Source organism: Doryrhamphus excisus, chromosome 4, assembly GCF_030265055.1.
Source record: "Doryrhamphus excisus isolate RoL2022-K1 chromosome 4, RoL_Dexc_1.0, whole genome shotgun sequence".
NCBI classification, from domain to species: Eukaryota; Metazoa; Chordata; class Actinopteri; order Syngnathiformes; family Syngnathidae; genus Doryrhamphus; species Doryrhamphus excisus.
In genome coordinates, this window is record NC_080469.1 from 21,317,238 (window position 1) to 21,339,754 (window position 22,517).

The following is a 22,517-nucleotide window of genomic DNA, read 5'->3' on the forward strand; positions in this document are numbered from 1 at the left end:
TATTTTGACTTCATTCTTGGAACATTATACATTTTTCTACAACCTAATTTTGTAGAATTTCCAACATTATTCATAATTTTGTTTGTTTTTCATAATGTCTAAAAACATTTTTCTTTATATTTAATATATTTTTCTAATATTGTTTAGTATAGTAAAATGTCATGCTACTAAAATGACTTTTTACCCTTCTAATATTATTATATTATAATATTGTTGTTATTCTTGGAAAATTATAACTATTTCTTGTTAAATTACAACTTACTATTATTTTATTAAATTATATTAATAGTAAATTATATTAAATTACTATTTTTTATTTTTGCAAAATTACTGCAAATTACTGTAATTTTCGATTTTCTTGTTAAATTATTTGTTTATCTTTTGATTTTTATTATGCGGCCCACTGCGGAAACGCTTTGGCTTCAGGGGACAAAAATTGTGTTTGCAAAGACCCCGTCATAACATGACGACAACGTCTCAGCGATGCGATTTTGCCAGATTTGATATACAGAAGTGGAAGAAGAGGTTTTATGATGGCCACAGTTTGACCTGGGAACAGATAAATTAAGCTTCCATCGTATGTAATGGGGTAAAAAGTACATGTACGTACATTTCATCTTCTTTGCGCTTTTCTTCTCTTTACCTGTCGCCTTGACTCACTCCTCCTCATAATGCCCTTCCACACCCCACACCCCCCACTGCTGCCGGGGTCGTGGGATACCTCGAGGCAGTGCCCGGAGACACCGAGTGAAGGATTTAATTTGGGCCGATGTTCTCCCCCAAGGCGATGGCATTGCTTCTCCCATCTATAGATTAGTGACACATTGCACCGTCCCTCCAAGCGACAGCACGTGGCTTTGACGCTTGCCTCTTTTTTTTTCTCACATTTTAACCACTTTTTCTTCATTTCTGTCCATTTGATTCTCTCGTGATGAGATGAATAGAGGTCCGCACGCATGCATTCAAACTGTGTCTACTTATGAGGAGAGTGATGGCTTCTCACTGGCAGAGACATTTGTTGCAGACTAAACATTCAGTTTGATCCAAAAGATGGATATTCACTCAGAGGCATTTGATTTTACCTGTTCCAGGGTCAAACTGTCACCATCATAAAGACTTTCAGTATATGCAAATACGGTTGAATTGAAGCACTAAATGAAGCATTTATTATTCATTCATTCATTTTCTACCGCTCATCCTCACAAGGGTTGCGGGGGTGCTGGAGCCTATCCCAGCTGTCTTCGGGCGAGAGGCGGGGTACACCCTGAACTGGTTGCCAGCCAATCACAGCGCACATATAGACAAACAACCATTCACACTCACATTCACACCTATGGACAATTTGGAGTCGCCAATTAACCTAGCATGTTTTTGGAATGTGGGAGGAAACCGGAGTACCCGGAGAAAACCCACACATGCACAGGGAGAACATGCAAACTCCACACAGAGATGGCCGAGGGTGGAATTGAACCCTGGTCTCCTAGCTGTGAGGTCTGCGTGCTAACCACTCGACCGCCGTGCACATTTATTATCAAGGGTATAAATGGCTATATCAACTAACAGAGAAAAATACAAGACAGAAGCAGTGTTCTAATTATGAATGTAGTATTCTACATTATCCACTAGGTGTCAGTAATTGTTTGGTGTGACAGCCACCAGATGGGCATTTACTGCAGGTCTACTGGAGCCGTAACTCACATCAATCTAAAACTCAACTCTGAACCTTCGATGTCTGCTATGAAAATGCATTAATGAGACAATAGCCACTGCAGGAAGCGTGCTGTCCCGAAAACCCCCCCCCCCAAAAAACTACTGATGTCTCAATCTGTCATCTTACTTATGTCTAATACGTTTTATATATCGAGTATATTGGGTCATCCAAATGTAAACGTCACTATAGGGAGGTTATTTCTTGTCTAGAGAGCTCTAATGTCACTTATTAACCGCGATAAATAAGGGACGACTATACAGGACGTAAAAGGTAATTAAGTGGTCATTTGTGATTCATTCATTCATTCATTCATTTTCTACCGCTTTTCCTCACGAGGGTCGCGGGGGTGCTGGAGCCTATCCCAGCTGTCTTCGGGCGAGAGGCGGGGTACACCCTGGACTGGTGGCCAGCCAATCACAGGGCACATATAGACAAACAACCATTCACACTCACATTCATACCGATGGACAATTTGGAGTCGCTAATTAACCTAGCATGTTTTTGGAATGTGGGAGGAAACCGGAGTACCCGGAGAAAAATGCAAACTCCAGAGATGGCCGAGGGTGGGAATGAACCCTGGTCTCCTATATATATCTGTGAGGTCTGTGTGCTAACCATTCGACCGCCATGCCGCTTTCATCCAATTATGTATTTCCAAATTAAAAATAAATGGACAATTTTTTTTAAAATCTTATTTAAAATGAAAAAAATTACAGAATAAATTAATTTAATACGATTTAATATTTCCGAAATTCCCTTTTCAAGTGTAAGAAAGAGGAACACAGGAAAAAATACAATAAGAACAAATTACGCTTCTAGTTGCTATAGCAATTTGGTGGCTAACTAGCTAGCTCGTCCAAAAGTCATTTTCTGGGTATGAAGTAGCTGTAATCCTAAAAATCCTAAAAAAGATTATTAAAAAAAAAAAGGACAATTTCTTTTAAAAATCTTATTTAAAATGAAAAAAATTACAGAATAAATTAATTTAATACGATTGAATATTTCCGAAATTCCCTTTTCAAGTGTAAAAAAGAGGACCACAGGAAAAAATAAAGTAAGAAACTATTACGCTTATAGTTGCTATAGCAATTTGGTGGCTAACTCGCTAGCTCATCCAAAAGTCATTTTCTGGGTATGAAGTAGCTGTAATCCTAAAAATCCTAAAAAAGATTAATAAAAAAAAACAAATGGACAAATAAAAAAAAAATCTTATTTAAAATGAAAAAAATTACAGAATAAATTAATTTAATACGATTGAATATTTCCGAAATTCCCTTTTCAAGTGTAAAAAAGAGGATCACAGGAAAAAATAAAATGACAAACAATTACGCTTCTAGTTGCTATAGCAATTTGGTGGCTAACTAGCTAGCTCGTCCAAAAGTCATTTTCTGGGTATGAAGTAAAAATCCTAAAAAAGATTATTAAAAAAAAACAAAAAACTGTATTATGGAAAGCAGGAAGTGAACAAATGTAACAGTTACTGATTGTAAAAGTACCAGATGGAGGGGTAGGATTTAATAAGCTTTGCTTCTTCCTACTCCTTTTGGACATGTGGAACTGAGAACTGATTATGGGATGCATTCAATTGTAATCTGATGCATGTTCAAATGAAATTAAACCATTACCATTAAAAATGTAGTTTGATTATCCAAGTTTCACCCAATCAATACTCTTTTTTACTGAAGAGAAACGACAAAAACAGGAAACCCTTCCGAGCAGCACCGCTATGTCTACTGGTAAGCAACACAAACAAGCTAATCTCCTAATCCCATCAACAGAAATGAACGTCCACGCGAGCACATTTTGTCTGTTGATGGGCTGCATGCAAAAGCCATCATAACTAAAATAACAATAATAACAACGTGTAAAGCACATTTCACTTTATCTGCTCTAATATCACGCATTACGCCGACAACAAACAACTCTTCCTCGCTGCAACTGGCGGGATGCAATCACACGGCCGATATTAAAACATGGATTTTATTATTGCACGCGCCACTGACACGGCCGCTTTCATAAAGCACCAGTGTGGTGGCGGAGCAATAATGAAAACAAACGCAAACGGGGAGACAGATCTCCATCTCGTGGAGAATAAGCACGGAAGGACGTAGAGTCCACATAGCAGTCTACTATATTAGGCGAGACCAGTGTAAAGGTGACTATAGGGGTGTTATTTCATGTCTACAGGGCTCTAATTCATCTACTATACCTTCCTTATTTAGAGTGTTTTTGTTTCCTGTTTAAAGCAGCTAGTGCTAGCTATCCAGACAGTTCAATAAATGTAAAAACATTAAAACGTTTTTGGAGCTAGCATTATTATGAAGCCACGACCAGACCGGGAATCAATCATTATTTTAGAATCGCCTGGCCTGCACATACAATCCACCGTTGCTATCAACGTTTAGAAAGTGAGGGAAATTCTCAACTTCCACAATAATTTCCACCACACGGCCACAGCTTGTCCCTGGAACAGATCATTTCTATTTTCATTCTTGATTCAAATAGGTTTCTAATCCGAAACAAATGAGATATGATTTTTTTATTTTTTTGCACAGGAGGCAATGAGGTGAGGCGTGATGCAACTCTCCACTCATGCATTAACACGTCAGAGAACTTTTCAAGCCATAAAAATGGCCATAAGGTGGCAGAAGTGCATTTGAGTGTGAATGGTTGTTTGTCTATATGTGCCCTCTGATTGGCTGGCCACCAAAGACAAACAACCAGCAATAAATGAATATACACTTACCACTATTATCCTAGGTGTTGGCATGCTAATGTTATCATTGCTAGCATATTAACATTGTCATAGTAGCCTTTTTAGCCATTTTCATAAGTAGACATTTAAAGACGTAGCACTATCATGCTGGTTGTTAGCATGCTAATTTTGGCACTTCAGCGTTGCTAGCATGCTAACAGTAGCATAGTAGCATTTTTATACATTTTTATAGCTAGTCAACAGATATAAACACTGTGAAGCACTGTGATGCTATGTGTTTGCATGCTAATGTTAGCATTGCTAGCATTCTACAATTAGCGATCTAAACATGTAGATAAAATACATACATACATGTCGATAAAATACATCGGCGAACCCACGCGCGCATCGGCCGATACTGATTCAAGTAAAGGTTAATTGGCGACTCCAAATTGTCCATAGGTATGAATGTGAGTGTGAATGGTTGTTTGTCTATAGTATGTGCCCTGTGATTGGCTGGCCACCAGTCTCCTGAAGACATCTGGGATAGGCTCCAGCAACAAATGAATGAACACTTACCACTATTATCCTAGGTGTTGGCATGCTAATGTTATCATTGCTAGCATGTTAACATTGTCGTAGTAGCCTTTTTAGCCATTTTCATAAGTAGACATTTAAAGACGTAGCACTATCATGCTTGTTGTTAGCATGCTAATTTTGGCACTTCGGCGTTGCTAGCATGCTAACAGTAGCATAGTAGCATTTTTATACATTTTTATAGCTAGTCAACAGATATAAACACTGTGAGCACTGTGATGCTATGTGTTTGCATGCTAACATTAGCATTGCTAGCATTCTAAAATTAGCGATCTAAACATGTAAGTAAAATACATACATATATGTCGATAAAATACATCGGCGAACCCACGCGCGTATCGGCCGATACCGATTCAGGTAAAGAACGCAAATATCTGCCCGTTATATCGTTTTCCTCCCACATTCCAAAAACATGCTAGGTTAATTGGCGACTCCAAATTGTCCATAGGTATGAATGTGAGTGTGAATGGTTGTTTGTCTATATGTGCCCTGTGATTGGCTGGCCACCAGTCCAGGGTGTACCCCGCCTCTCGCCCCAAAAGACAGCTGGGATAGGCTCCAGCACCCCCTGCGACCCTCGTGAGGAAAAGCAGTAGAAAATGAATGAACGAGTTCAATAGTCACATGATCATTTGTCAGTACAAACAGGAAGTAATGAGCCCTTAATTGTGCATTGCTGTATATAATAGCTGGAACGACTCTGCAGGGGACAAGAAGTGTGACCTTGCTAACTATTCCTGTACAAGTCACCTTCCTAAAGGTCAATTAGACTGTAAGAGCAATTTTTCGGGTCCGCTGACAGGCACGCATCACTCACGAGGCACCTCATTAACGTCAGGGGACATGAGGAGGGATGGGAAAAAAGAAAACCACCATATTGCTCTCTGTGAAATACATTACACACTCTGTATGGAGAGTGTGTGTGTGTGTGTGTGTGTGTGTGTGTGTGACACAAAGACAGATGTCATAAAAAAATGGAGCCAGGCTGATGACAAAGACAAAGTATGAAACGAAGAGTCGACGAGAAGGTGGCGCTCGCATGGAAGCCACAGAAGAACATACAGTACTCGTCTTGTCACTTATTGACGTTTTAATTTATGACGCGGCCGCGCTAATGGCGTGGAGCCTCTATTTACGGGCAGCGAGAGAGTCCGCTGATGAGGGGAAAAGGGACCAAAAAACTGGGGGATGGATTTTACTGTCAGCTGTCAAAGCAAAGATGATGGCCGATGATGGCACCATGCCGCTGAGGATGGACGTGCTGTCAACGTGCACACTCCATACGTGGCCGTGCATCCACATTATAATTCATAATGTACGTTGCAGGCGTATGCGTTCCTCTACTAGTCACTATAAGTCACAGTAGACACGTAGGACAACACTCCCATCCGTACCCTCCTTAAATCCCAGCCGTGTATATTGTGTGCTATGGCTACAGAAAGATGGAACTTACCTTATTCTGTTCAAGCATAACTTTTACTTTGACTTTTTCTTTTGCTTTTATGACAGCTCAAATATCTAAACTACGATACCAACATTCATTCATTTTCTACCGCTTATCCTCATGAGGGTCGCAGTGGGTGCTGGAGCCTATCCCAGCTGTCTTCGGGCAAGAGGCGGGGTACACCCTGGACTGGTGGCCAGCCAATCACAGGGCACATCCGTATATCCCAACATATAACTCTTCCAGGCGGCACGGCGGTCGAGTGGTTAGCGCACAGACCTCACAGCTAGGAGACCAGGGTTCAATTTTCTGTCTTTGGGCGAGAGGCGGGGTACACCCTAGACTGGTCTCCAGCCAATCACAGGGCACATATAGACAAACAACCATTCACACTCACATTCATACCTATGGACAATTTGGAGTCGCCAAAATAAACAAACAAATAAATAAATAAATAAACTATATTAGGAAAGCAGCAAGTGAACAAATGTAACAGTTACTGATTGTAAAAGTACCAGATGGAGGGGTAGGATTTAATAAGCTTTGCTTCTTCCTACTCCTTTCGGACATGTGGAACTGGGAACTGATTATGTGATGCATTCAATTGTAATCTGATGCATGTTCAAATGAAATTAAACCATTACCATATTACCAATTAACCTAGCATGTTTTTGGCCTGCACACACATAGTCCAGTCCATAGTCCAGAGCCTATCACAGCTGTCTTGGGGCGAGAGGCAGGGTACACCCTGGACTGGTGGCCAGCCAATCACAGGGCACATATAGACAAACAACCATTCACACTCACATTCATACCTATGGACAATTTGGAGTCGCCAATTAACCTAGCATGTTTTTGGAATGTGGGAGGAAACCGGAGTACCCGGAGAAAACCCACGCATGCACGGGGAGAACATGCAAACTCCACACAGAGATGGCCGAGAGTGGAATTGAACTCGGGTCTCCTGCATGCTAACCACTCACCGCTGTGCAGCCAAGTTCCAAATGTAAAAATTGTAAATAGTTTGTGGCGTAATATGTGTAAATGAATTGTTATTTTGATGTAAAACAACCACTTCTGTGTTGTTTATGTTGGTATAGTGAGTGGTTAGCGCGCAGACCTCACAGCTAGGAGACCCGAGTTCAATCCCACCCTGTGGGAGGAAACCGGAGTACCCGGAGAAAACCCACACATGCACGGGGAGAACATGCAAACTCCACACAGAGATGGCCGAGGGTGGAATTGAACCCCGGTCTCCTAGCTGTGAGGTCTGCGCGCTAACCACTCGTCCACCGTGCCACCCCATGTTATTAGTCATTATTAATATTTACATCTCAGCCTTTTCTCTTGATATTGTTCCTTTTCGCTGTATTTCTGCAGGGTTTATTTGGGTTTCATTTGTACGATGTGCTGCAGGCCAATGAGAATCAAGCCTCTGGCAATCATAGGAAGGTACAAAAACAATCAGATGGCCGATTTTCCTCGATGCATCCCACGCATTCATAGCAAAATTGGAAAGTCTTGTTGCCTTTTTAATTGGTAGATGTGCTAAAAACAAGTTCACATGAGTTTTTTTCTTTCTTTGTTCAAAAGAAAGAAGTGTATAAAAAAGTAAGTTTTTGGAAAAGAATGTAGGGAGCACAGATGGAGAAGTTGTCTGTATGGCACTTTGAGGTTTTATGATGTGTGGCTACTCTCTAAGTTAATGCAGGCAGAGGAGTGGGTGAAAATCTCCTTTCTCTCTCTCTCTTTCTCTCTCTCCGCCTATCTCCTGGCGGCGAAGTGCTGCTTATTGTTACCTCCCTGCTGGCTGCCTGTTATAAAACAAGCCAAGTGAAAAACAGCTCCAGCTTCCCAAAGCGCCACACGACTCAAAAATAGAAGACCTTGCACAAAGCCAGGGCGGCTAAACGCCTCATGATCCCCTCGCTGACGAACACAACTTCAGAGTGTGGTGTTATTACGCCACGCTATTTATCATTAGTGGGACCGCACGTCCACAATCACACACCTATAGTGGGCTAAATTAACCCCCCGGGGGGTCTCTATGCATTAGCATGATTAGTCACCTTTATAACACAACACACACACTCGCTATACAGCTGGTTGTCATGGCAATGCCATTGCAAAGTGATTTGACATTTTCATCTTCCATGTGGAACACACGACATTGTCCTGTGCCAATCCTCGCCATCAAGACCGCCGCTTATTAGACCTCTTTGGGGGCTAAGTTATGTTTTCAGCACCAATTTAAATGTTCCTTCCGAGGGAACTGTTTTTCATTGGTGGGTTACATCACCACTCTCCCTCGCCACCATCCGTATAGCCCAACATATAACTCTTCCAGGCGGCACGGCGGTCGAGTGGTTAGCACACAGACCTCACAGCTAGGAGACCAGGGTTCAATTTTCTGTCTTTGTGCAAGAGGCGGGGTACACCCTAGACTGGTCTCCAGCCAATCACAGGGCACATATAGACAAACAACCATTCACACTCACATTCATACCTATGGACAATTTGGAGTCGCCAATTAACCTAGCATGTTTTTGGAATGTGGGAGGAAACCGGAGTACCCGGAGAAAACCCACGCATACACGGGGAGAACATGCAAACTCCACACGGAGATGGCCGAGGGTGGGATTGAACTTGGGTTTCCTAGCTGTGTGGTCTGCACGCTAACCACTCGACCGCCGTGCAGCCCAAAAACAACCAGATAAATATAAAGAAATGTAGAATAACACCTCTGTACCTGCATAGTCCTCCTCATACAAATATAAAATAAAAATATTAGCAGACAGATATAATAAATATTTCAGAAATATGTATAATAATACATAAAATAATCAGCTGATTGGATGAAAATACAATTGATATCCATTTAAATTTTCAAAAATGTAAAATAACCTACTTACTAAAGAATTATTTTCATCAAAAATAACCAGATGAGCAAAACAATGGATGAAAAATAATGGAAAAAAAAATTGGGATGTTGGAATTGAACCCTGGTCTGTGCGCTAACCACTCGACCACCGTGCAGCCCTGTATCTTTTCACAAAAAGCCTTTTTTCTCCCTTTATTTTGCTGTGAATTGATATTTTGCTGAAACTTACTCCTTTTTACCAAAGAATGGAAAAAGGTGGAAGATTTCTTTTGGTATATACCATGTTCATATGGCTTTTGAAAAATGGCTGCCGTTAAATGAGTAAAAAAGGGCTTCAAACGGAGTGGAGAAAAAAGACAAAAGAAGCCAAAAATGTACCACTTCCACACAATTTGAGAGGTTTTTTTTCTCAGATGATATAACTTGATGACTCCAATCTGGTCAGGTTTTACTTTGAGAGACTTGATGCTGGTATTCGACCCGCCAGGTGTCTTTAGAGCAAACTCAATTTACTTGGGGGCCACTGGAGCTAGGGTCTGGGTGAGACTGGGCTGCATCAGGTTTTCCAAAAAAAACGCATTTATTAAAAACAATTTTTTTTTAAAAACTTCGCTTTGGTTCCGATTTTCTACAATAAAAGCTCTGATAAAACATTCCACTGTTCTCAAATATCTTACTTTTTATTTTTCTACACAATATAAGATGAAAAATAAATAAACAAATCAAGAATGAAGAAAATCAATCAATCAGTAATAAATAAATAAATATAATAATAATAATAAAACGGCAAATAATAAAAAGTCAAGAAACCACATATAGTTGGTGGGTAGACAAATTATTTTTTTCAGATTAAAATGAACAAAGCATTATTAGAGCCCTGTAGACATGACAAAACACGACTATAGTCACATTTATACTCTTTTTATTTACAACCTATTGCGCAACTGCAGGGTCTTGAGACACATGCTAACTCGCAAACTAGAGAGCTAGCGACCTAAACGGTAGCCTTCAAGTTATTTCCTTTCAACTTAAATAGCCAAAAACTTACCACTTCCACACGGAGAGGGAGGATAACTATTAACAGTTATTTAACTTTTAACATGAACATTAATCAAACGTAATAATTTTTCTGGGTACATGATACCATACAGCATCCATATCAAACTTGTGCGGGCCTCAAACTAGTGTCCTGCGGGCCACATTTGGCCCGCGGGCCGCGTGTTTGAGACCCCTTCTTTAGAGCATCTCCAGCCTGAAACTGAAGCAAACACACTGAGGGGAAAGCCTCTAATCTGATCAGATTTACTCGTGTTGTGAGTCAATATCAGTCACATGCTCTAAAGTTGCCAGATTTGATTCGTATCGACCTGCTCTTCCAACTCTCAAGAGGTGTGTGTGTGTGTGTGTGTGTGTTCATTTATCTGCATTGTCAGCAAGGACCTGTAGACACCCCCCTCACCCTTTATGACCCTGCTCACAATCAAATCGCTATTTAAACAAATTAAAACTTTGGCTACACTTTTAGATTAGATTAGAGATAGTAAGGCATGACCTCGTCTTGATCCTTTAATTTGATAGCGACTTTGTAAGGTGGAGTTCCTGTTTGTTTACTCTGTATTGTGTACTGCTTGATGTCAATAGCGTTCCCCCCATTAATCACCCGTTTGCTCCATCCCACCTGGAGAAAAGTCCGGCATCGCCGTAGTCGGCCAGATGTGTTCAGCAGATGTTTCAATGGAGGTGCGTTGATGTGCAGGTGTCGTCATTTTGATGCAGCTGTTGTGTGTTTGGATACAGACAGATGTTTAGTAGCGGTTGATGATCTTGGGAGCTAAGTAGCCAACCAAGCAGTCAGGAAGTCGGCCAGGTGGACAACAGGGAAAGCTGCCATTAATAAGATGTAAGAAAACCAACTGGGCCCTGTGGACTTGTGTTGGATGGTTATTGCAGGCGGGTGGGGAGGACGTGTGTGGGGGGGGGACAGGTGTTGTGTTTGTACAAGACTCACTTCCTGCCAAAGCTTCTCTCCATTATAGAACACATTCATCACACGGAGAAAGCCTTCCACAGTCATGTTCCTTGGAGGCAATTAGGAATTAAGCTAACACTGGTTGGAGGTTGCAGTGGTCCACAACTACACTGCACCATAACATTTTGCCCCCATGGAGATAAATCAGGTGACCAAAATATAAAAAAATCAGCTATATATTTCATGCAAAGCACTTTTACAGTACAGTAGCCACTAATATGTTACAGATGTGTCATACACCCAAAAAACAATAACTTTAATACGGTAGAAAATGTAAAACTAATAATATTATAGTGGGGGCAGTACTCAAGTGGAACCTTTGTCTCGGGAGCTGTTGTGGTAGGATTGCATTAGGGCGTGGACTTCCGCCAACTCTCAGAAGTGTCGGAAGTTCCGGGTTCGTGTCGTCACTGCTGTCCACTCATATCTGTCCTTACAGGTGAGTTGTTGATAAAAGTAACAAATACAATCTCTGTAAACTCATAATAGGTGAAGGGAATTAATTTAAACATATCGTATTGTTAAGCGCTTTCGAAATAGGGTAAGATTATTAGTAGCGTCGGACCGTATTTAGACGGCAGTTAGTGCCGTGTCGCGGCTATTTTGGGTTCAGATGGCCCTCACCCTTGTCTCACAGGCGAGCTCGTTGAATATAGTTATTGAGCTCCTGCGCACGCACACACAGACACACACACACACTCGCGACCATTTATTATGGGCTTTAACACTTTTGGGACTTGAAGCTATCTTGCTAGGTGCTATCATGGTAGCCGTTAGCATGTTAGCATTTTAGCTAATTTACTCATGTCTCAAGGAAAATACCCACATGGCATGATGTAGGGAGGTTATAGGACAACCTTGGCACTTTCTAACCTTGAGGCTATCTTGCTAGATGCTACCATACTAACTCTTAGCATGTTAGCATTGTGGCTAATTTACTCATTTATAAAGCCAATTACACACATGGCATGATGTCAGGACACTATGGGACCGCCTGAACACTTTTGGGACATGGTACCTACTTGCTAGATGCTACCAAGCTTGCTCTCAGCATGTTAGCATTTTAGCTAATTTGCCGCTCTCTAACACACATGGCATGATGTGGGGACACTATGGGACTGACTCTTCACTTTTGAGACTGTGCTTTCTTTTTAGCCGCTACAATGCTAACTGTTAGCATGTTGGCTTTTCAGCATGTCAGCTTTGTTGCTCATTGTGAATTGTCTTTGTGTTTGGTTTGCCTGGTTGTTGCTGTATGCATAGCTTAAGTGCCATTCGCATTAAAAGATTAATTTTATCCGCACATTTGGTCCTGCTCTCTGCGTCCTGGGGTCGTACTACACTCGCAAGCCCGGACGTGACAGAATGAAGCCACCACAAAACGACCTCGCGGAGAGCGATTTCTGGACCTGGCAGATCTTCAAGGCCATGGAGAAGGAATCAGCCATGTTTACCCCGGAGGAGCTGGAGGATGTGATTTGGGGACCGGACGGCACGCTCATCCCTATGCGGGGGTGTATCCGGGACCCGCAACAGAAAGAGCACGCACCTGAACTAAATAGGCATAATGAATTTAGAAGCAGGTGTGTGAAAAGAGCAGTAGCAAGGAAAACGGAAGGGAACAACAAAGAAAGTGGTTACCAAAATAAGGGCATGAAAACCGGAACAGAGGCAAAGAAGGAAACTAAAGGAGCTGTCACGAGAGGGTGACGCCCACATCGTGACAACATGACAGTTAAACTGTCCACCATACAGCCTTATTAACTATACAGTCTTCCCGTTTTCATCGTGGTTCATTGGTTCAAGTCCTGGCTCTGATGCACAAACGTCCATGGACTCGGATTCCTTATTTATAAATAGAATATGTTGGCGTTTAGAGCATAGAAAACCGTCTAAGTACATTTTAACATGACTAAAGCCCTCTACACATAAAATAACACCCCTATAGTTACATTTACACTCGTATCACTCAATATAGTAGACATGATGAGATTATATAAGCAATTTAAGACATGCTACCTTGTTGTGTTTTATTGTGCCTGTTGTGAGATGATTCAAATCTGCACTAAAAGGTTGTTCATCCAGCGATCGGGTCTGGTGTTTTACATGAGTAAATTAGCTAAAATGCTAACATGCTAACAGTCATCATGCTAGGACCTAGCGAGAGAGCCTCAAGTTTAGAAAGTGCGAAGGTTGTCCTATAACCTCCCTGCATCATGCCATGTGTGCATTTGCCTTTAGACATGAGTAAATTAGCTTAAGTGCTAACATGCTAACGGCTACCATGATAGCACCTAGCAAGATAGCTTCAAGTCCCAAAAGTGTTAAAGCAGTCACACAGTGTCAGCAGCAGTCCATAATAAATGGTTGCGGGTGTGTCTGTGTGTGCATGCGCAGGAGTTCAATAACTATATTCAACGAGCTTGCCTGTGAGACAAGGGTGAGGGCCATCTGAACCCAAAATAGCCACGGCAAGGCACTAAATGCCGTGTAAATACCCCGACGCTACTAATAATCTTACCCTATTTCGAAAGCGCTTAACATTTTATGAATACATGAAGCTGAATAACATCTTTGAGGTGTTCATTGTAGTTGGTATCTTCCAGATGAAAGTTGATGGAGAAAGACGACTAGAAATTTTTCTAAAAGACGACAACATACACGACATGACTGTCGCTGTCAGCACTAAAGCGCAACCTCTAAAAAGTCAACAAGATGCAAATGGAGCCCATATGTTTCCTCTCATGTCATCGCATCCATATTTAAGGGCCGTCTACGACCTCATTAAGGCCTTATGACACCACAGCCTTTACCGCGGCTACTAAAAGCCCGCAGATGGTTATCATCAGGCTCCATGATGAGACACCAGCTGTGCTCATACACATTAGTCGGCAATTCCAGGAGGGAAAAAAAACAAGTAAATATTCACCGTTGTAGTAAATAAATTCAATTTATTGTTTTTTTTTTTATTATTATGCATAGGGCAGCGTTCGTGAAACCTTTCCACCCCGTGACCCCTTCCCAGGGACCTGAAGTTATTAGAATGTAATGTACTGCAATAACAATGCACTTTGAATGCGCTCTCTATGAGATGTCGGTCCTGACGGCAATCTTGCAGCTAATGAAAGCAAAAAAAAATTAAAAATCTGTACGTTGTTCTGAGGACTCTGTGGACAGCTGTTCCCTTCCTCCTGCAAGACGTTAAATTTAGCATCTCAAGGGTTTTCCGTGCTGATTGCGCGAGCTCTGCACTCGATAATTATGTGTCGGACATTAAAATGACAAGCACATACATTTTTCCTCAAAATACTTGTCGAAGAGTTCACATTCGCAGCCTTCGGTTGTCGCTCGATGGAAAGCGTTAAACTTCGTCATTATGTTGGTATCTAACATCATAAGGAAAAATGGTAGTGATCTTTAATAGTAGTAGAAATAGTACTGATATGTTTGGATATTGAATTGTATGTAGTTAATAAGCATAATAACTCACTTATTAAGTCATTCAATCCCAGACATTAAAAAAAAAAAAACGACAATTTTTGATGATTTTGACTGATTTTTCAAGGCACACAGAATATTGTGACAAGAAAGATTAGACCAGGGGTCTCAAACTCAATTTACCTGGGGCCCACTGGAGCTAGGGTCTGGGCAAGGCTGGGCCGCATCAGGTTTTCCAAAAAAAAAAACCAAAACGCATTTATTAAAAACAGAAAAATATACAAACTGTTTCAGTGCTTTGGTTCCGATCAATCAATCGGTAATAAATAAATATAATAATAATAATAATAAAACGGCAAATAATAAAAACTTAAGAAACCACATATAGTTGGTGGGTAGACAAATTATTTTTTTCAGATTAAAATTAACAAAGCATTATTAGAGCCCTGTAGACATGACAAAACACGACTATAGTCACATTTATACTTTTTTTATTTACAACATATTGCACAACTGCAGGGTCTTGAGACACATGCTAACTCGCAAACTAGAGAGCTAGTGACCTAAACGGTAGCCTTCAGGTTATTTCCTTTAAACTTAAATAGCCAAAAACTTACCACTTCCACACAGATAGGGAGGATAACTATTAACAGTTATTTAACCTTTAACATGAACATTAATCAAACATAACAAATGTAAATAATGGAAAGTTATATTTTGATTGATGTAAGAAATGCACTGTAATGTTCCATATATTTGCCCCCCCCCCAAAAAATGGTCATAAAACATATTTGTAGGACAATTATCACCCAGTAAAATGTATAGTTTGTGTGATTTCCCCCCTAAAATCAGTAAAATGACACTAAGACTTAATATTTTTATGTCAACCACTTCCACACACACAAAAAAAACTTATGTTGAGTTACTTTTGAGCTATTTTTCACTGAATCTGACACTCCCATTCTGCACCCCCATGTTGTTGCTTTTTCCTACTGTGCTCATAATTGAAAGTGAAATGGCGCTGGTTAGAGATGATTAAAGATGGATGACTACCGAGGTAGAAGAATGGGGGGGGGGGGGGGGGGGGGGGTGTGCTAGTTTGAGCTAAATGACAGTTGGCCAATGTTAAGTCTTAATGGTGCTGCTATATTCAGTCCAGAGTATCAATTATGCACACGACAAGACCGCCTTATCAGGTGACACGACCCCCCACCCCCCCTTCATGTTCACATTTCAGCCATTATTGTCAAAGGCCACTCACCTCATCACATTCCCATCAGCAATGTTGCTAACAGAACCGAGCCTCAAAGACTGGATGGCTTATTTGAAAATCACCAGTGATATTTTTGGACAATTCTGCACCAGCCCCGCTCATCCCTCTGCGGAGGAGAAGCGCGATGACAAGTCCACAATTGAGCCTTTGTTTGTCTCTGTTAGCAGCGTGTTGCCATATGTTGACTAATAGTCCGACAAGTCTGGCTTTGTGCTCCGATGACAGATGGCCAATGATGGAGGCCCGAAAAGTGGCAAAATATGTTACAGTTTGGACTAAAATAGCACAACACACACACACTTTTTACTACTTTTTTATTTTTTAACCATGCATGATATGATGCGTTCAAGCGCACTGGTAGGTTTAAAGGTGAACTGCACTTTTTGGGGAATTTAAATGATATTAATGACATGAGCCAGCACTACTTATTCTGAAGGCCCTGGCAGGATTACACAGACATGGTGACACATTCATTCATTTTCTACCGCTTTTTCCTCACGAGGGCCGCGGGGGGTGCTGGAGCCTATCCCAGCTGTCTTCGGGCGGGAGGCAGGGTACACCCTGGACTGGTCGCTAGCCAATCACAGGGCACATATAGACAAACAACCATTCACACTCACATTCATACCTATGGACAATTTGGAGTCGCCAATTAACCTAGCATGTTTTTGGAATGTGGGAGGAAACCGGAGTACCCGGAGAAAACCCACGCATGCACAGGGAGAACATGCAAACTCCACACAGAGATGGCCGAGGGTGGAATTGAACCCTGGTCTCCTAGCTGTGAAGTCTGCGCGCTAACCACTCGATCGCTGTGCCGTCCTGGACAAAATTCATTATGGGAATTTTTTGTTATTTTAGACACGTTATAGTGCATGTTTTGTACATGTCTTAGCTACCTTTTGAGTGTTGAATTGCTGTGTGATGATTTTAATGTTCTCCCTACATTTGAAAACATTAAAATATTTCATTCATTCATTTTCAACCGCTGTTTCTTCACGAGGGTCGCGGGGGGTGCTGGAGCCTATCCCAGCTGTCTTCAGGCGAGAGGCGGGGTACACCCCGGACTGGTCGCCAGCCAATCACAGGGCACATATAGACAAACAACCATTCACACTCACATGGACAACCTATGGAGAACCCGGAGGAAACCCACGCATGCACGGGGAGAACATGCAAACTCCACACAGAGATGCCAGAGGGTGGAATTGAACCCTGGTCTCCCAGCTGTGAGGTCTGCGAGCTAACCACACGGCCGCCGTGCCGCCCCACACACTTTTTAGTACTTTTTTTTATTTTTTAACCCAATCCACCTCTTAATGTTTAGGCCATGCATGATATGATGCGTTCAAGCGCACTAGTACGTTTAAAGGTGAACTGCACTTTTTGGGGAATTTAAATGACATAAATGACATGAGCCAGCACTACTTATTCTGAAGGCCCTGGCCGGATTACACTACCGCTTTTTCCTCATGAGAGTCGCGGGGGTGCTGCAGCCTATCCCAGCTGTCTTCAGGCGAGAGGCGGGGTACACCCCGGACTGGTCACCAGCCAATCACAGGGCACATATAGACAAACAACCATTCACACTCACATGGACAACCTATGGAGAACCCGGAGAAAACCCACGCATGCACAAGGAGAACATGCAAACTCCACACAGAGATGCCAGAGGGTGGAATTGAACCCTGGTCTCCCAGCTGTGAGGTCTGGGAGCTAACCACACGGCCGCCGTGCCGCCCCACACACTTTTTAGTACTTTTTTTTATTTTTTAACCCAATCCACCTCTTAATGTTTAGGCCATGCATGATATGATGCGTTCAAGCGCACTAGTACGTTTAAAGGTGAACTGCACTTTTTGGGGAATTTAAATGACATAAATGACATGAGCCAGCACTACTTATTCTGAAGGCCCTGGCCGGATTACACAGACATGGTGACACATAGATGCTGAAATCTGATTGGACAAAAAAAAAATAATCTAATAGACAGTCTAATAGACAGTTGGGAATAAATTAATACAATGTTATGGATCAAATACTATAATTCTGGTAGTGTTCAGGCCAGCAGAGAATGCTTTGAAGGCCCTGAGGGCACACCACCTCTGATCATATATTCATTTCCTCTTTTGTTTTCCCCACTTTTTGATAAGTCATATGTAATTTAAGATTAGTAGTAGCTTAAAACACATAATATTGACATAATTTATTGTAGTTACCCTTTGTAATAGTACTCATATTATTATAAAATATTCATTTTTGCATTGAAATACAAAATATTTAGAAGTAGAATACACTTGATAACGATTTAATGGTAATCATACAAGAATTGACCCACCTTGTTAGATGAGCGGATCCAATGTTGTGTACTAAATGAGTGTTTTTATTTTCCAGTACACAGCACAGGGCTACTTGCTATTTTATTATCATGCCAGCTTTGTATTCACAGGTTGTTCTTGCCATAAATAAAACAAGGATTCCCCCTCCCTGTGGGACTAATAAAGGATTTTTGTTGTTTTTGTGCAAATCCATAATTTTCTTAGTCATGATAATTACATGGAGACGTTCGTTTAAGATTGATTTTAAATCCCTCTATTGCAATACCGGTATTGAATTCTAAACATGTCTGAATAGAAACTCTGTCATCTAAAGACGACACCATTCACATGAGAAAAGTTAGTTACCATAGTAACAGGTGTTGCTCTCCTCCTTTCTGTAGGATTCCCCCGCACCCAATGCCTATGATGTCAGCAGGCCATTCCAGGCAGCAGGTGGAGCCTCTGCAGCCAGAAGCCAAGACGCCAAAAGACGACAAAGCAGCTTCCTCTCCGCGGCACCACGACATGCGTCCTTTCTGGAGTGTGCGCACAGCGGGCCAGGTATTAGACACCAGTCATGCATCCACATAGGTAGCTAACAAGCTACAGGACTCAAGGAACCAGCAATCATCCATCATCATTTCTGAACCACCTATTTGTATATCTATGGTATAGCCATCCATTTATGAACTATCTATTTTATTTGATTGCTATCTATCATACATCATCAATTTATCAACCATCTATCATACATATACATTTATCTATTTTATTATATCCATTTATAAACTATTGATTTTATTATATCCATCTTGCCGTCCAACGTACATCATCAATCCATCCATCCATCCATCCACTAATTGGCACAACCATCCATCCATCCATCCACTAATTGACACAACCATCCATCCATCCATCCATCCATCTACTAATTGACACAATCATCATCCATCCACCAACCCATCCATCCATCCACTAATTGACACAACCATCCATCCATCCATCCATGTACTAATTGACACAACCATCATCCATCCACCAACCCATCCATCCATCCATCCATCCACTAATTGACACAACCATCCATCCATCTACTCATTGACACAACCATCATCCATCCACCAACCCATCCATTCATCCACTAATTGACACAGCCATCCATCCATCCCTCTACTAATTGACACAACCATCATCCACCCACCAACCCATCCATCCATCCACTAATTGACACAACCATCCATCCATCCATCTACTAATTGACACAACCATCATCCATCCACCAACCCATCCATCCATCCACTAATTGACACAACCAACCAACCATCCATCCATCCATCTACTCATTGACACAACCATCATCCATCCACCAACCCATCCATCAATCCACTAATTGACACAACCATCCATCCATCTACTCATTGACACAACCATCATCCATCCACCCATCCATCCATCCATCAATCCACTAATTGACACAACCATCCATCCATCCATCCATCCACCCATCTACTAATTGACACAACCATCATCCACCCACCAATCCATCCATCCATCCACTAATTGACACAACCATCCATCCATCCATCCATCTACTAATTGACACAACCATCATCCATCCACCAACCCATCCATCCATCCACTAATTGACACAACCATCCATCCATCCATCTACTCATTGACACAACCATCATCCATCCATCCATCCAATATTCACTATATCCATCTTGCCATCCAGCGTACATCATCAATCCATCCATCCATCCATCCACTAATTGACACAACCATCCATCCATCCATCCATCTACTAATTGACACAACTATCATCCATCCATCCATCCATCTACTAATTGACACAACCATTATCCAGCTACCAACCCATCCATCCACTAATTTACACAACTATCATCCATCCACCAACCCATCCATCCATCTACTAATTGACACAACCATTATCCAGCTACCAACCCATCCATCCACTAATTTACACAACTATCATCCATCCACCAACCCATCCATCCATCCATCCATCTACTAATTGACACAACCATTATCCAGCCACCAACCCATCCATCCACTAATTTACACAACCATGCATCCATCCATCCATCTACTAATTGACACAACCATCATCCATCCACTAATTGACACAACCCATCCATCTATCCACTAATTGACACAACCATCCATCCATCCATCCATCCATCCATGTACTAATTGACACAACCATCCATCCATCCATACAACCATCCATCCATCCATCTATCCATGTACTAATTGACACAACCATAATCCATCCATCCATCCACCAACCCATCCATCCACTAATTGACACAACCATCCATCCATCAATTCATCCATCCACTAATTGACACAACCATCCATCCATCAATTCATCCATCTACTAATTGACACAACCATCATCCATCCATCCATCCATCCATCCATGTATTCATCCATCCATGTATCCATCCATCCATTGACATCTATAGATGTCTATAGGAGTATGGCGCCCCGCCCTCCAATTAGCTTTGTCTCAATTTGCCTCCGAGCTAATATTGACTTCAATCACAGTCTCAATGAAAACGGTGTTATTTCAAAATGGATAGATTCCTGACTTAGTTGGATAATTTATGACTTGGCCCATTTCACCACGGGGACTCAACCCATGAGGCACCTCCAACCGTTTAACCAAATTCCAATTTGCATATAAATAGATTTGCACTGTTTGCTGTGGTGTTTCTTACGCACACACACACACACACACACATATACGCTTTGAATTGTTCTTAGTAGTACACACATGCACAATCATTTTAGCCATTATGGAATTTGCATAAATGAATAGACCGACAGTGTATGGACCATTAGGGAATATTACATTCTTCATCATTCTAACGAAGCTAACTATAAACAACTACAAACATGCGTATGTATGTATAACATCCCTGCAGAGTGACATGACGTCACCATTCTCCATTGATGTCTGTGTGGTTACGTGGATATGTGTGTCTTTGTGTCAAAATGACTGATATCAGCCATTTTTCAAAAGACAACCCCTTCAATACTGGCAATATTACAAGGTACACAGAATAACGTGTTGTATGGCTATATAAACATGGAACCTACCAAAAGAAAGATTAGACTCCCATCTTCATTCATTCATTCATTCATTTTCTACCGCTTTTCCTCACAAGGGTCGCAGGGGGTGCTGGAGCCTATCCCAGCTGTCTTCGGGCGAGAGGCAGGGTACACCCTGGACTGGTCGCCAGCCAATCACAGGGCACATATAGACAAACGACCATTCACACTCACAATAATACCTATGGACAATTTGGAGTCGCCAATTAACCTAGCATGTTTTTGGAATGTGGGAGGAAACCGGAGTACCCACAGAAATCCCACACATGCACGGGGAGAACACGCAAACTCCACACAGAGATGGCCGAGGGTGGAATTGAACACTGGTCTCCTAGTTGTGAGGTCTGCACGCTAACCACTCGACCGCCATGCCGCCCTAGATCCCATCTTTCATCAGTAAAATAACTTTGTTTATACCTTTTTCCATTCTTTAGTAATCAGCAGTAGAACATAGGTAAGTTACAGGAAAATATCAGTTTCCGACTAAAAAAAAAAAAGGGAGAGAAACAGCCTTTTGTGAAACGATACATTGCAATCCTAAACTTCACTTTGACACAATTCTTTTGCTTTTCTGACAGCTCCGATATCTAAACAGCTATTCCGCAACATAAACAACCCACCAAAAATGGGTTGTTATATAATAATATAATAATAATAATACATTTATTAACACATTTATTTACAGATACAACACAGTGAACTATTTACAATTTTCACATTTGGGACTGAGCTGTGTGTGTGCACGTGTGTGTGTGCATGTGTTACAATTTCTCGACGATGTGTAACCTTCTGCACGCTACACTCCTCCACGTTCTTTTACTTCCTGCTTCCTGTCATGTATGTTTCTTCCATTCAAATTCAAATACCCAGCTCTTCTGCCATCTTGTGGCCATTTTTGCATCACCTTTTTGCCAAAAAACGTGAAAGATGTTGTTGGGATTTGGGCGTTTGGGATTATAAAAATCTATAAATACGTCTTTGGTATTGAAAGAG

General features: G+C 41.5%; 1 protein-coding gene across 4 annotated transcripts in view; it reads left to right on the plus strand.

Moving 5' to 3' along the window:
• Positions 1-22,517, plus strand: part of stpg2 (sperm-tail PG-rich repeat containing 2) — a 63,689-nt gene that overhangs the window by 30,532 nt on the left and 10,640 nt on the right. For all 4 annotated transcript variants that reach the window (XM_058071110.1, XM_058071111.1, XM_058071109.1 and 1 more), the window contains exon 11: positions 18,788-18,947. In XM_058071110.1, coding sequence (XP_057927093.1) covers positions 18,788-18,947 — 160 coding nt within the window. The remainder of the gene's footprint in view (positions 1-18,787; positions 18,948-22,517) is intronic.